Consider the following 14,576-nt stretch of genomic DNA (forward strand, 5'->3'; position numbering starts at 1 on the left):
GCACACTGAAAGTCAAGAGTCATGAATACGCGCAGGCGCGTGGTACATCCCCAATAATGTCTCTGACGTCACGACGCTGGCTCCAGCAGGGAGTTTTCCACAAAGAACATTTCACTGCTTTCATTTGTAAAGTATTTTACATCCAGTCATACACAGAAACGTCAAAAATGTAAAAGCTAAACTCAATTATTCTACATGGTACAGAACTCCACGAAAACTGAAACCGACATAAATTAATCCTGTCTGAATGTGTTCCCCTCTTTAACTTCAGTATCTAATGGGATACTGATGGGGATCTTAAGTACAAATACGACTGAGAATTAAAACAAAAAAACTGGTTTAAGGAAAACAAGCTGCTAGGCAAAAGTAGACCTCAGGTTTATCTTGGTCAGACAGTGAAAGACACAATCACAGTGAATCACTAGCAGCCTGGAAGAATCTGTTGACTTCAACATTTTGTATTTGCTGTTTATGTCATCTGACCAGATTTTCCTTTGGATCTGATACCAAAACGGATCTGAGGTGTTTCGTTCCTAAGACTTCTAGTCTGAGTGAATCTTCATGTGACGAGTTAAAATAATTCCATTATTGTAACCCTTTCCACAGGTCCCACATAGGAAAGGCTTCTCACCTGTGTGAATTCTCATGTGCTTAGTTAAAGTCCCTCTTTCACTGTAACTCTTTCCACAGGTTCCACAGAAGAAAGGCTTCTCACCTGTGTGAATTCTCATGTGATCAAGTAAATGACATTTTTTAGAGAAACTTTTTTCACAGGTTCCACAGGAGAAAGGTTTCTCACCTGTGTGAATTTTCATGTGCTTAGTTAAAATCCCTCTTTCACTGTAACTCTTTCCACAGGTTCCACAGGAGAAAGGCTTCTCACCTGTGTGAATTCTCATGTGAACATTTAAATGAACTTTTTGAGAGAAACTTTTTCCACAATTCTCACAAGAGAAAGGCTTCTCACCTGTGTGAATTGTCAGGTGAACATTTAAATGATATTTTTTAGAGAAACATTTTCCACAGGTTTCACATGAGAAAGGTTTCTCACCTGTGTGAATTCTCATGTGCTTAGTTAAAGTCCCTCTTTCACTGTAACTCTTTCCACAGGTCCCACAGGAGAAAGGCTTCTCACCTGTGTGAATTCTCATGTGAACATTTAAATTACCTTTTTGAGAGAAACTTTTTCCACAATTCTCACAAGAGAATGGCTTCTCCCCTGTGTGACTTCTCATGTGATAAATTAAACCAGCCTTTTGTCTGTAACTTTTCCCACAAGCTGAACAAGTGAAAGGTTTTACTCCTGTGTGAGTTATTATGTGTCTCATCAAGTTACTGTTTTCAGAAAAGGTTTCATCACAAATTTGACAAGAATATAATTTTTGCCCTGCGTGAGCTTTCTTGTGCTCTTTTTGTTTTTCAGTGTCAGTTCTGCCTTTCTGTTGTTTAGTTTTCTCATATTTCTCCTTTTGTTTCTGTTCTTCCTTTCTCTTTTTTCCTGGCTCTTCAGAATTGCTTCCTTCCTGATCCTGGTTCTCATCCTCAGCAGAGCCATGAGAGATGAGTTGGTTCCTCTGTGGTTCTGTTTCATTGTGGATTCTTTGCACATTAGAAGGATTCACCAAAATGTCATCAGTCTCCTGTTTCAGCACAAGATGCTCTTCATCCTGACTGATGCAGAGTTGCTTCTCTTCCTCTTTGGACTCTTGATGTTCTGGTTCTTCTTGTTCCTGTTTTATCTGCAGAGGTTCTGGTTCCTCTTGTTCCCGTTTTATCTGCACAGGTTCTGGTTCCTCTTGATCTAAATTGGAGTTTTCCTCCTGGTTGCTCGGCTCATTGAGAACCTCCTCTTTTTTACACAGATCTGGACAAAAGAAAAAAACAAAAGCTTTTAAATGTCAGTCAAGGATTGAAACCTTCATCTCGACATGATTTTTTTTATTATTTTAAAATTAAAAACTTATATATATGACAAATTAACTTACCTAGATGAGAGTAAAAATATATTACAAACTTCTGGTTGAGCAAACAATATGATAGCTTAACTCAGTGTCTTCCCAGTAAATATTCCAAAAATCTACTTCTTCTATGTAAATACATATCACATAAAATATGTGATTTATGTGATATGCATGACATAAAATACTAACATTGAATGCCTAAAGTGCTTTTTAATCTCAACTATTGAAACTTGTAGACTAACAAAAGATTAAGTAATGGTCTGACAATGCTGGATTGGAAAACAGTAACATTAGACCAGAATTACCACTGGATGTGCTGAAACAGTGACGTCTAAATACACTGAAGTCGGGTTTTGAGAGGAAAGAAGATCAACTTCCAGACCCTAAACTCAGCTAATATCAGGGAATCTTATGAGGATGAAACTCGTCTACAACTCAGCAACTGAAGTGACAAAGAACATGGAGAATCGAGATAACAATTTTATCAAACCACCTAAACTCGGGTTAAAAAATTAAAACTGCAGCATGGAGAAAACCTGACGAGATGGAGAAGAGGATTTTAAAGAAGGGACACAAGTACAACCTAGATGTTTAGACAACAGAATGAAATGTAAAGCCATAAATTACAACAGAACAAAATCTTTGATAAGTTAAAGCTGAATTTAAATTTCATTTAGTGTTTATTACAGTACTTAAAATTTGTGTGTAGCTTTATATTTTTGCCAGTTGGATTACATCAATTTCAAGTGCTAATGTTACACGAGCCTTTCTTGTTTTCAGGTGTGTTATCAGTTATTACTGGGACCTGGAATGAGAAATCTATCAGTTATCAGTATAAAAAAAGTTATCATGTACTGTTATTTTTTTGTTTCAGTTATTTATTTTAAATCTCAACAAAAATATAAACACCCCATGTCAAATACTGTTGCCATGTGGAGTCAACAACTGTAAATGAGCATTTGCTGTCATTTTAAAGTACAAAATTAATATTTGTCTTGATTTCTGTATAATATTTAGTCTAACTTGCTGTCAGTGAGCATTATTCAGTGAGTTGTTTTTTACCCAGTGCATGTTTGGGGCATGTCCAGAGGGTGATCAGACAAAATGAGCAACAACTGGACAATCCTTGGACTGGGGACAATAAAAGGCCACCCCAAAATGTCAAACTTTGTCACAAATCATAACGCCTCAAATGTCGCAAGTTAGAGCGTGCCATTGGCATGTTGGATGCAGGGATGTTCACCAGAGCGGTAGCTGAATGGCTCAATGTCCATTATCGGACCAAACGGAGACATGTCCCCGATAGAGCATCTTTGGGATGTTCTGGATGGGCGTGTCCAGGACCGGCTTCCAGTTCCAGGCAATGCGGGTCACCATGGACAATCGGATCAACTCCATGCGAAGAAGATGTGTTGCTCTGAGACACAGCTGGCGGACACACAAGATACTGAAAAATCAAATTCCTCAGCCTGACCCCTTTCATGTTCAAAGGTCTGTCAATCCGCTACAACTGGCCACATCACGATTGTTATCAAGTCCGATTTGAAGATCAGTAATTAGTACAAATATATTTTGAGTTTCTCTTTATATTGCGTAACAGAATGTTCTTAAAGCTCTTACATTTGACATTGGGCGTTTATATTTTTGTTCAGTGTATTTTAACAAAGCAGAACAAACATTTTCCATTTTGTTTTTGGGGCTTGTTTTGGAATATCTCAGATTTGACTGGTTTAGTTTTGTCCAGGCTTTTTAATTTTTAAACAGCAGTAAATAAAAGATGCTAAATAAAGTGAATGATAAAGAAACACTAACAGTTTTTGCACCATTTGTTTTGGATCATTTGGGATAAAACTAAGTTTTTTAAGTGTGATCAAAGACTACAATTTGTCTTCTACTTAAGAATTTGAAGAGTAACTTCTGTTTTGTACTTATGAAATACTGAAAGAAATTCAGAGTGTTTTTTAGTTTTTTCTTGGCAAAGATGGAGTCTTTCACTCTGTTTCAAACCATTTATTCTCTCTGTCCAGATGCTGAGAATCATTGCTGTCATTGTCTCCGCCATTAATTTTGAGTGTATAGTTTTTAAACTACTAATCTATGGCAAAAGTTGCATGATTTTTAATGTAGTCAATATTCATTTTTCAATCAACACTCAACTGACTTACTTCTATGTGTATCCAAATAACAGATAACACAAAATATGAGCCATAATTTAACATAGAATGAACCTAAATAATCATGAATTTAAGATTAAACTCAAAACATAAATACAATTAATCATTTTAAACACAACCTTCAGTACTTTCTTAAGCTGGTGAGGTAGAGATGAGGGAGTCACGGAACATAAACTGCATTTTGATCTTATATAATGAATTGCAAATAGTAGGGGTCAGGGTTTATCATTCTAATTATTCAATATTTCCAGCTGAAACAGATTTGTTATTCTTGCTTTATTTTGAGTACAACGTCGACCCCCCAAAAAATCCTACCATGTGTCTTGTCGGTTTTAAACCGCAGTGAAGTTAGTTTCAAGTTGGATATTCGATATTCGAGCTCCGCGGAGAAAGCGGCGTTTAGCTCAAGGTTGATCCGATTTATGAACGCTACTGTCGGCCAGCGGTTCTCCACCGCTCCCGGCCGCAGCGCCCGAAGGTTCACTTAGGGACTATCAACAAATTACCGAACCAAACATTCCTGTCAAAGAAATGTTAATAAATGCCTTGAATTGTAACCAACTAACTAATTGTCAGTGCTAATTCATGCTTTTACATGAGCCAAAATAGCATCTATAAAATTTTAAAGTCATATACAATATTTTCAATAATTTTAATATTAAATAATATAATGTTTTCTTCAATAGCTTCCAGGTCATGTGACCTATTGACTCAAAATCACTTTGAAATAATTATACTAGTCTCTTTAGATGAGGCACAGTCATTTGTTTTCCATTTTAAATCATTTTCAATTTTTAAAGAATTTATTTCATCAAAATTGAGAGTTTTTCTTCAATAGCTTCCAGGTCATGTGACCTATTGACTCAAAATCACTTTGGACTTGTTCTACCAGTCTGTATAGATGAGGCACAGTCATTTGTTTTCCATTTTAAATAATTTTCAATTTTTAATTAATTTTTTTCTTCAAAATTGAGTGTTTTTCTTCAATAGCTTCCAGGTCATGTGACCTATTGACTCAAAATCACTTTGAAATTGTTCTACCAGTCTGTATAGATGAGGCACAGTCATTTGATTTCCATTTTTAGCCATTTTCCATTTTTTAGGAATTTTTTTCTTCAAAATTGAGAGTTTTTCTTCAATAGCTTCCAGGTCATTTGACCTATTGACTCAAAATCACTTTGAACTTGTTCTAATAGTCCCTTTAATTGAGGCACAGACATTTGTTTTCCAATTTAAATCATTTTCAATTTTTAATTAATTTATTTCATCATAATTGAGTGTTTTTCTTCAATAGCTTCCAGGTCATGTGACCTATTGACTCAAAATCACTTTGGAATAATTCTAATAGTCCCTTTAATTGAGGCACAGACATTTGTTTTCCATTTTAAATCATTTTCCATTTTTAATTAATTTTTTTCATCAAAATTGAGGGTTTTTATTCAATAGCTTCCAGGTCATGTGACCTATTGACTCAAAATCACTTTGAACTTGTTCTAATAGTCCCTTTAATTGAGGCACAGACATTTGTTTTCCATTTTAAATCATTTTCAATTTTTAATTAATTTTTTTCATCAAAATTGAGGGTTTTTATTCAATAGCTTCCAGGTCATGTGACCTATTGATTCAAAATCACTTTGAAATAATTCTAATAGTCCCTTTAATTGAGGCACAGACATTTGTTTTCCATTTTAAATCATTTTCCATTTTTTAGGAATTTTTTTCTTCAAAATTGAGGGTTTTTCTTCAATAGCTTCAAGGTCATGTGACCTATTGATTCAAAATCACTTTGAACTTGTTCTAACAGTCTGTATAGATGAGGCACAGTCATTTGATTTCCATTTTTAGCCATTTTCCATTTTTTAGGAATTTTTTTCTTCAAAATTGAGGGTTTTTCTTCAATAGCTTCCAGGTCATGTGACCTATTGACTCAAAATCACTTTGGAATAATTATAATAGTCTCATTAGATGAGGCACAGACATTTGTTTTCCATTTTAAATCATTTTCAATTTTTACTTAATTTTTTTCATCAAAATTGAGGGTTTTTCTTCAATAGCTTCCAGGTCATGTGACCTATTGACTCAAAATCACTTTGAACTTGTTCTACCAGTCTGTATAGATGAGGCACAGTCATTTGTTTTCCATTTTTAGCCATTTTCCATTTTTTAGGAATTTTTTTCTTCAAAATTGAGGGTTTTTATTCAATAGCTTCCAGGTCATGTGACCTATTGAGTCAAAATCACTTTGAAATTGTTCTACCAGTCTGTATAGATGAGGCACAGTCATTTGTTTTCCATTTTAAATCATTTTCAATTTTTAAAGAGTTTATTTCATCAAAATTGAGATTGTGCATGAACATAAAGTTGAAATGAAAAAGTTCACAGTATTGCACCTGTGCTCTGCCCATATTATGAAGGCTGTTACACAAGCTTTTGGGACAAAGACCCGTGATCGAGGCTTAAAAGAGTATGCAAGCTATTGTTTCGCATCCCTTTTAAACTGCAATAACCTCCAAATTGCCATGGAGGTGTTTTACAACATGTGTGTACTATTTGATGCAAAACATTACAACCCCTTAGTACAAACAAGTCGAGCATACCTCAACAGCTGTATCTCCAAAAACAAGTCAGAGAAAGATGAAGATGGCCATCATACAGCAGAAGCACAGCACAGCAAAAGTGACAAAAGCAACAGCATTATTGCTAACTCACCATTTACAAAGACTTTCCAAGTTTTACGGGACCAAGCTCAGGTTGACATTCTGTCCGAGGAATCAGAGATCACAGAAAATCATTACTGCTGTCCTGGTATAGTTGATGTGCTTGTGAAGAACTACATGGGAATCATCCCACTGTGGAGCGGAATGTTACTTGGCGACTTAACACGGTACAAAACACCCACATCTGCTGCAACAAATAAAACAAGCAAATCAAGAGAAACAAACTGCCATGTGGAGTTGTGGTTTGGCTTGGTAAAAAAGAACATCTTGGCCAAAAAAAAGTACCTCAGACCAGCAGACTTCATCACAAAATTGTATACATCTTTACAAGGTCGGTATGTTGAACATGTTATGCAGCATGGTCTGCCAGACAAACTTCTGGACCAAACTGTCAGAGTTTTGAATAAACCGGCAGATGATCCCAAAGAAAAATGAAACAAGAGGGAAAGTTCTGCTGGTCAGACAAAGACCAAATCCAAGTATTTCAATCCCCCGAAGATATTACCCAATCCCAGAACTTCCAAAGGCCCAAAAAAACAAATCACCAAAGCTGAAGATGATAACAATAATAAAGAATCACAGGTAAGGTTTCACCTACCTTTGAGGCTCTGTTGCAGTTCCACATAAAGAATTAGTTTGTTAAAACAATGAATTTATCTGATAAATTTTTTTTGTAATTTTCATTTCTTAAATTTCATTAGAAGTAAACAAGTAATAATAGCTTGCATTTCACAATTTCATAATGTGGTTAACATGGGATAACATAACTGACATATATGTATTACAGTCTGGTATAGATTTTGTCTTTATTATGGCCGGCTGTTAGCATAAAGTATTATTTAAATTTTGTAAAATATACATTTTTGTTGTATTTCTTTCAAATGTTTTGATTTGTTTTTTTTTTTATATCTGATTTGCAGTTAACCTTGCTTTGGAAAAAGAGTGATACAGAAGTTGTAGTAGCAGTTGTTCCGTCACAAATTAAAGGTCGGAGCATTGTGATTCATCATTCTGACTTGTGCACTCTTCGACCACATCAATGGTTGACAGGGGAGGTATGTGTTTGTTTCAGTCATTTGTAAAACATCTTCAATCTCAAGATTAATACAAACCAATTTTTAGATTTGTGTGAGAAGACTTTTGGATGCATGTTTAATATGTGGAAACGCTGATATTCCTTGTGCAGATCATTGAAAGCCTTCTGCATGTGGCTGCCCATGCATTGGGAGTCATGGACACCTTCTACATCCTGAATCACTACTCAGCTGGTGTGATTTTGTTCGGGGACAGAACTGAGCTTCCTAGACAAAGTTTACCAAAGGTAATGGATATCTTTGTTGCTATATTATGTCATTATAAGATGAATGAACAGAACTTTCACAGTTACACATCAGTTACACAGAGCTACAAAATTGACAACAAAATTACTTCGAAGATGAAATCATATGTAATGTGTTTATGGCAAATATGTGTGCTTGTTGATAAAAAGAAGAACAAGATGTATTTTTTTAAAAGGTTTGAATTAAAAGCTGAGTTGTTTTTAAAAGAGTGTTCTGAAAGAATTGCCATGTTTTACTGACTACTTGGCTGTTTTAAACATTGAAACACTTGACAAAATTAATGTAATTGTTCACTTCCGTGCGAGTTCCAAATATAAGTGTCACAGAGGGTTATCCAGGCAAATAAGGAGCTGAACATGGCAGTAAGGATGGACAACTTCTTTAGACAACATTACATAATTAATTCCACATGTAAAAAAACTTCTGTACTGGACACTACATATAAGATTTCAGAGTAATGTAAATGTCAATCATTTAATAAAGTAGAAGTAAGAATCTTGATCTAGTTGCACCCACATTAATCTTGGCTAAGTAATTTCATTTGATATCTTGTATGTGTCCTACTAACTAACATCAACATCACTGCAAGCTTTACCCCATCCCACAGCAGCCTGTACAGGGCAATGTTTAGCACCTTAACTCTTGTAAAACAGTGTATTGATTATTTTATCATTTTTAAAACACCTTCTCATTGAAAAGCAAAATTGTCAGTAAAAGTAAATACTGACATGTGGGAAAAGATTAATTGCGAGACATGTGCTTAAAGTTTGTCTTTATGTTAACATTTAATTTTTGAACATTTTTAATGCCATTTCAGGTAAACTTTGACAACTATGAAGAGGTTCTGTCATTTGTCCTTGTGAACAACAATCACTGGAAGTTGCTGGTTTGTGATTTTTTGTCTATAATCAATATTTTTTCATTTTATGGTTTGGATAGAGCATGACATATTCACATTAGTTTTAATGAAATTTTTCTTTGTTATGCCCCTTTACTTTGTTGATCTGTTTTAGTACATCAATGCAGAAGCCAGAACTGTATTCCTAATAGATCCTGCACAAGTATCATCTGAGCTTGTGGACTCCCAAAAGGCAGCTAAAAGAATACAGTAAATAAAGCTCTAATAAATTTTTAAAATGTATTAAAAATTAATAAATTTGCAAAGTGACCACATAGAGATTGAGTTAAAAATCTGAATGTATGTGACATTCAGATTTCTGAATATATTATTGAAATATATTATCCATAACATTTTTTCAAAATATATTATGTAAAAAATATTTCTATTAATTTAAATGTTTATGTAAATATTAATTTCAATAAACTTAACATTGTTGTTGTTAACAGAAACTGATAAGAGGAAAGCGTGAGTTGTCTTATGAGTGGAATTACAGAATACAATTGCTCTTACACAAATCATTTTGTTTGTTATCCAGAGAATACTTCAAAATGAGAAGGACATGCCATGGAAAAACAGACTGGGTTGGGATCCAATGGAAAGGGGGGACAATGCGCCACCCTATTCAACAAGACGGAAGCAGCTGTGGAGTTATTGTAGTCAAAGTAAATTAATGAGTTCATGTTTTTTGTTATACAAGTGTGGATACTGTGTAATAATTATAGAGAAAAGTTGTCTATCATCAAATACAGTCTCTCTGGTTAGTTAAAATGGGCTTTCGGAATTGTGGAAAGAGTGTGTATTCACTTGGAGGAATACAGACTCCCCCAACAGTAGCCCATAACTGGGGTCAGTGCAACATGCCACACAGTATTTGTAATTACAGTTCTTTCATCATCTTCTAAATGTTGAAACATTTAGATGTTTCACTACAGGTATCTGTACTAACAAACATACCTGTTTTAGTATATGTGGGTACACTATATATGTCCACATGAATGTTTTAAGTCTGATGCATTATAATGCCATAAAAAAAGTCTTTAAAAACTTTTTTTTTCTTTAGATGGCAAAAGCACTGATGGAAGCCTTCCCTCTGATGCCAGATGTAGATTTTGACACAACAAAAAAGGCAATGAAAAGTGAAAGAAGAACTCTCGCTCTTCAAATCCTTGATGCATCAGGTATACCATGTGCATTTCGACTTACAATACATAAACATACACACATATATATTGCAGAATCTCCCCAGCTCTTACATTACTGAACCAGTCTTGACTGGTGAATTTAAGGTTTTTTATTTTATTTGATTAAGATCAACCACCATCATCAAAGTCACCACAATAACCTCAATAAATGTGAAAACTAAAACATATACAAACATTGTAATACAAAACATGAACTTAACCAATAAAGATAACAAAACTAAACAGACCTCGCTGCTTTCGCTGGGGAACACTAAGTTTTGATTTCTTTGTGACAAGCACATCTTGACAGTTCAATTAATTCACTGTTTCAATGACTCTTTCAACTTATATAGAGTCTGCCCTCATTAGCTCCTGCAGCCCGTGAGGTCAATAAAAAAAAAAAAAAATTACAAAATGCAAATTCCATTTCACAAAATATAAACCACCAACAGTGCCAATCCAAACAGACAAAGATATCTAAACGATATGCAACATTGATAATTTAGAAAATTTACTTTAGTTTACAAATGTATTTTATATAATCTCCAAGTATTAATAATTTTAAATTAATTTTCTGAAATAATTAGCTATTTTGTTATATATATATATATCGATCTATCAATCTATCTTGTTTGAATATGCTGTATATTCTTTTTGATTACAGTATTTGATGACCACTGTTGGTGTGCGATGTGCGCTGCATACAAAGCCCCGGGGTCTGGCCCTGGAATGACAGACTGGGTGAGAAATCAAGAGTTGTCAATGTAAAATTCAGAATTAGACACAGGAAATGACTCTTGGGAGCCATGAAATGTTTTATATAATAAATGACAAGCAATTAAACACCAAACTGTGTGACAGGAGATGAGTAAGTTCAATACTGCTAAACATGTATATTTTCTTGTATTTGTGAACAGATCCAGTGTGACAACTGTGACCGATGGTACCATGCCCTGTGCATAAATATGAAGAGCACAGAATTTCAAAAGAAAAAAACAGGCAGTTGGAAATGTGTATTGTGTAGTGAATCTGAAAACTAGAAACTGTGTTCATTATTGTTCGAAATACGTTTTGAAAATATCTGTGGAAAATGAAAATGTAATATGTTTGTGTGGCATTGATGCTATGTGTGATGTATAAAGTGTACTGGAATCATTTCAAATTGATAAGTAATTTTATGACGTTATCTGAAAGCTATTGAGCAACAATCTTAAACTTTAAGGAAAAGATTCCTAAAAATTATAAAATAAAAACATAAAACATAAATAAATGTCTGTGCCTCATCTATAGGGACTAGTATAATTATTCCAAAGTGATTTTGAATCAATAGGTCACATGACCTGGAAGCTATTGAAGAAAAACCCTCAATTTTGAAGAAAAAAATTCCTAAAAAATGGAAAATGGCTAAAAATGGAAAACAAATGACTGTGCCTCATCTATACAGACTGGTAGAACAATTTCAAAGTGATTTTGACTCAATAGGTCACATGACCTGGAAGCTATTGAAGAAAAACACTCAATTTTGATGAAAAAAATTAATTAAAAATTGAAAATGATTTAAAATGGAAAACAAATGACTGTGCCTCAATTAAAGGGACTATTAGAACAAGTTCAAAGTGATTTTGAGTCAATAGGTCACATGACCTGGAAGCTATTGAAGAAAAACACTCAATTTTGATGAAAAAAATTAATTAAAAATTGAAAATGATTTAAAATGGAAAACAAATGACTGTGCCTCATCTAAAGAGACTATTATAATTATTTCAAAGTGATTTTGAGTCAATAGGTCACATGAACTGGAAGCTATTGAATAAAAACCCTCGATATTGAAGAAAAAAATTCCTAAAAAATGGAAAATGATTTAAAATAGAAAAACAAATGTCTGTGCCTCAATTAAAGGGACTATTAGAATTATTCCAAAGTGATTTTGAGTCAATAGGTCACATGACCTGGAAGCTATTGAAGAAAAACTCTCAATTTTGAAGAAAAAAATTCCTAAAAAATGGAAAATGGCTAAAAATGGAAAACAAATGACTGTGCCTCATCTATACAGACTGTTAGAACAAGTTCAAAGTGATTTTGAGTCAATAGGTCACATGACCTGGAAGCTATTGAAGAAAAACACTCAATTTTGATGAAAAAAATTAATTAAAAATTGAAAATGATTTAAAATGGAAAACAAATGTCTGTGCCTCAATTAAAGGGACTATTAGAACAAGTTCAAAGTGATTTTGAGTCAATAGGTCACATGACCTGGAAGCTATTGAAGAAAAACACTCAATTTTGATGAAATAAATTAATTAAAAATTGAAAATGATTTAAAATGGAAAACAAATGACTGTGCCTCATCTAAAGAGACTATTAGAATTATTTCAAAGTGATTTTGAGTCAATAGGTCACATGACCTGGAATCTATTGAATAAAAACCCTCAATTTTGAAGAAAAAAATTCCTAAAAAATGGAAAATGGCTAAAAATGGAAAACAAATGACTGTGCCTCATCTATACAGACTGTTAGAACAAGTTCAAAGTGATTTTGAATCAATAGGTCACATGACCTGGAAGCTATTGAAGAAAAACCCTCAATTTTGAAGAAAAAAATTCCTAAAAAATGGAAAATGATTTAAAATGGAAAACAAATGTCTGTGCCTCAATTAAAGGGACTATTAGAATTATTTCAAAGTGATTTTGAGTCAATAGGTCACATGACCTGGAAGCTATTGAAGAAAAACCCTCAATTTTGATGAAAAAAATTAATTAAAAATTGAAAATGATTTAAAATGGAAAACAAATGACTGTGCCTCATCTAAAGAGACTAGTATAATTATTCCAAAGTGATTTTGAGTCAATAGGTCACATGACCTGGAAGCTATTGAAGAAAACATTATATTTCTTTGACAGGAATGTTAGGTTCAGTAATTTGTTGATAGTCCCTAAGTGAACCTTCGGGCGCTGCGGCCGGGAGCGGTGGAGAACCGCTGGCCGAGAGTAGCGTTCCGAAATCGGATCAACTTTCAGCTAAACGTCGGTTACTCCGCGGAGCTCGGGCCGGGAGCGGTGGAGAACCGCTGGCCGACAGTAGCGTTCATAAATCGGATCAACCTTGAGCTAAACGCCGCTTACTCCGCGGAGCTCGAATATCGAATATCCAACTTGAAACTAACTTCACTGCGGTTGTCTTTAACCTGTTTCTAAATATCATCAGTAAAACATGAAGGTGTTTCGTACCTATCCGGTGTAAGATGATCTTCGGTATCCGGGTAAAATCCATCAGTCTGCGCTGATCCTCCATCTCTTCCTCCATCTTAACGTTGATTTCTTTCCACTCTGTGAATGTTTCTCCAGCAGGAGTTACCTGCTCGTTGATAAACTCTCTCTGAGGCGGAACTGAAGACATTATTTTACTGTAAACACTCAGATATTTAGCTAAACCTCAAACTCGTCTTCAAACAGCCGTGTAACAAAAGAAAAGCTAAGGCTAGCCCGTGTGCTCTGTTTTTATCTTCCCCGTGTTTCAGTGTGGCTGTACTGAAGAAACTGTGAACGATGCATAAGTTCCGCTTTAAATCAACTCTTTTAATTTACAGTATTACTTAGTAAATAAAAACATTATTGTGATGTTCATTCATTTTATTTTCTCTATTAACCCTATTACAACACAGTACTTTGAATAATGACTCACAGACTGATGCTTTAAAACCTTGTGTTTCTGTTTATTTTGATTAATTTCTGGTTACATTTAATAAAAACAGATTAGATAGACAAATGAATAAAAAAAATTTACTTCATAAATGTAGACTTAAAGAGAACAATGCTTAATACCTACTTGAAGTCAGTAACCAAAGTTACCCTTAATCGTAATGTTAATACCACATTTTCTTTCATATTTTAATTTATTGAGTAGATCTGTTTAATAAGAACAAAACACGTACAGTTATTATGTTTGCACATAAGGTTGTAGTTTGTAGGTTCTGATTCATTTTTAAAGTTAAACAGTATGAGGCCATGTGTGGTTTAGAGTATTGTATTTAACTGGAACATTTTGAATATAATTGACTGAAAAAGATGTCTCACAGCAGAACTATATGTTTCTCTAAAATACCTGAGGTCATATACCATTTAGTTTTAAAACTATATCAGAACCTATAAACTACAACCCAATGTGCTAATATAATAACTTTAGACACTTTTGTACGGTCTAAGAAGACTTACACTCAATGAATTATACTTTCCAATGAGGTTCTTTTGTAAGATTAAAAAAGCTTTTTGGATAACTGACTTCAAACCCACATTTCTGAAATAA

General features: G+C 34.0%; 4 protein-coding genes and 1 long non-coding RNA gene across 17 annotated transcripts in view; 2 read left to right on the plus strand and 3 right to left on the minus strand.

Annotated features, from left to right (window-relative positions):
• Window positions 1-14,576, minus strand: part of LOC116733095 (oocyte zinc finger protein XlCOF6-like) — a 778,765-nt gene that overhangs the window by 604,946 nt on the left and 159,243 nt on the right. The gene's annotated exons all lie outside the window — the stretch shown is intronic.
• The window catches only part of LOC116733104 (gastrula zinc finger protein XlCGF8.2DB-like), a 570,370-nt gene that overhangs the window by 405,784 nt on the left and 150,010 nt on the right, over window positions 1-14,576 (minus strand). For 2 of the 5 annotated variants that reach the window (XM_032583824.1, XM_032583821.1), the window contains exon 2: window positions 1,136-1,864. The exons of the other annotated variants lie outside the window; for them this stretch is intronic. In XM_032583824.1, the coding sequence (XP_032439715.1) occupies window positions 1,136-1,864 (729 nt within the window). The remainder of the gene's footprint in view (window positions 1-1,135; window positions 1,865-14,576) is intronic. 5 annotated transcript variants of the gene reach the window in all.
• LOC116733103 (immunoglobulin superfamily member 3-like) overlaps window positions 1-14,576 on the plus strand; it is a 919,724-nt gene that overhangs the window by 379,058 nt on the left and 526,090 nt on the right. The gene's annotated exons all lie outside the window — the stretch shown is intronic.
• Window positions 1-14,576, minus strand: part of LOC116733131 (butyrophilin-like protein 8) — a 766,651-nt gene that overhangs the window by 215,014 nt on the left and 537,061 nt on the right. The window lies entirely within an intron of this gene.
• Window positions 6,479-9,025, plus strand: LOC116733158 (uncharacterized). Its single transcript, XR_004341956.1, has 3 exons — window positions 6,479-7,434; window positions 7,773-7,907; window positions 8,039-9,025. It is a non-coding gene; the product is annotated as an uncharacterized LOC116733158 (long non-coding RNA).

Source organism: Xiphophorus hellerii, chromosome 14, assembly GCF_003331165.1.
Source record: "Xiphophorus hellerii strain 12219 chromosome 14, Xiphophorus_hellerii-4.1, whole genome shotgun sequence".
NCBI lineage: Eukaryota > Metazoa > Chordata > Actinopteri > Cyprinodontiformes > Poeciliidae > Xiphophorus > Xiphophorus hellerii.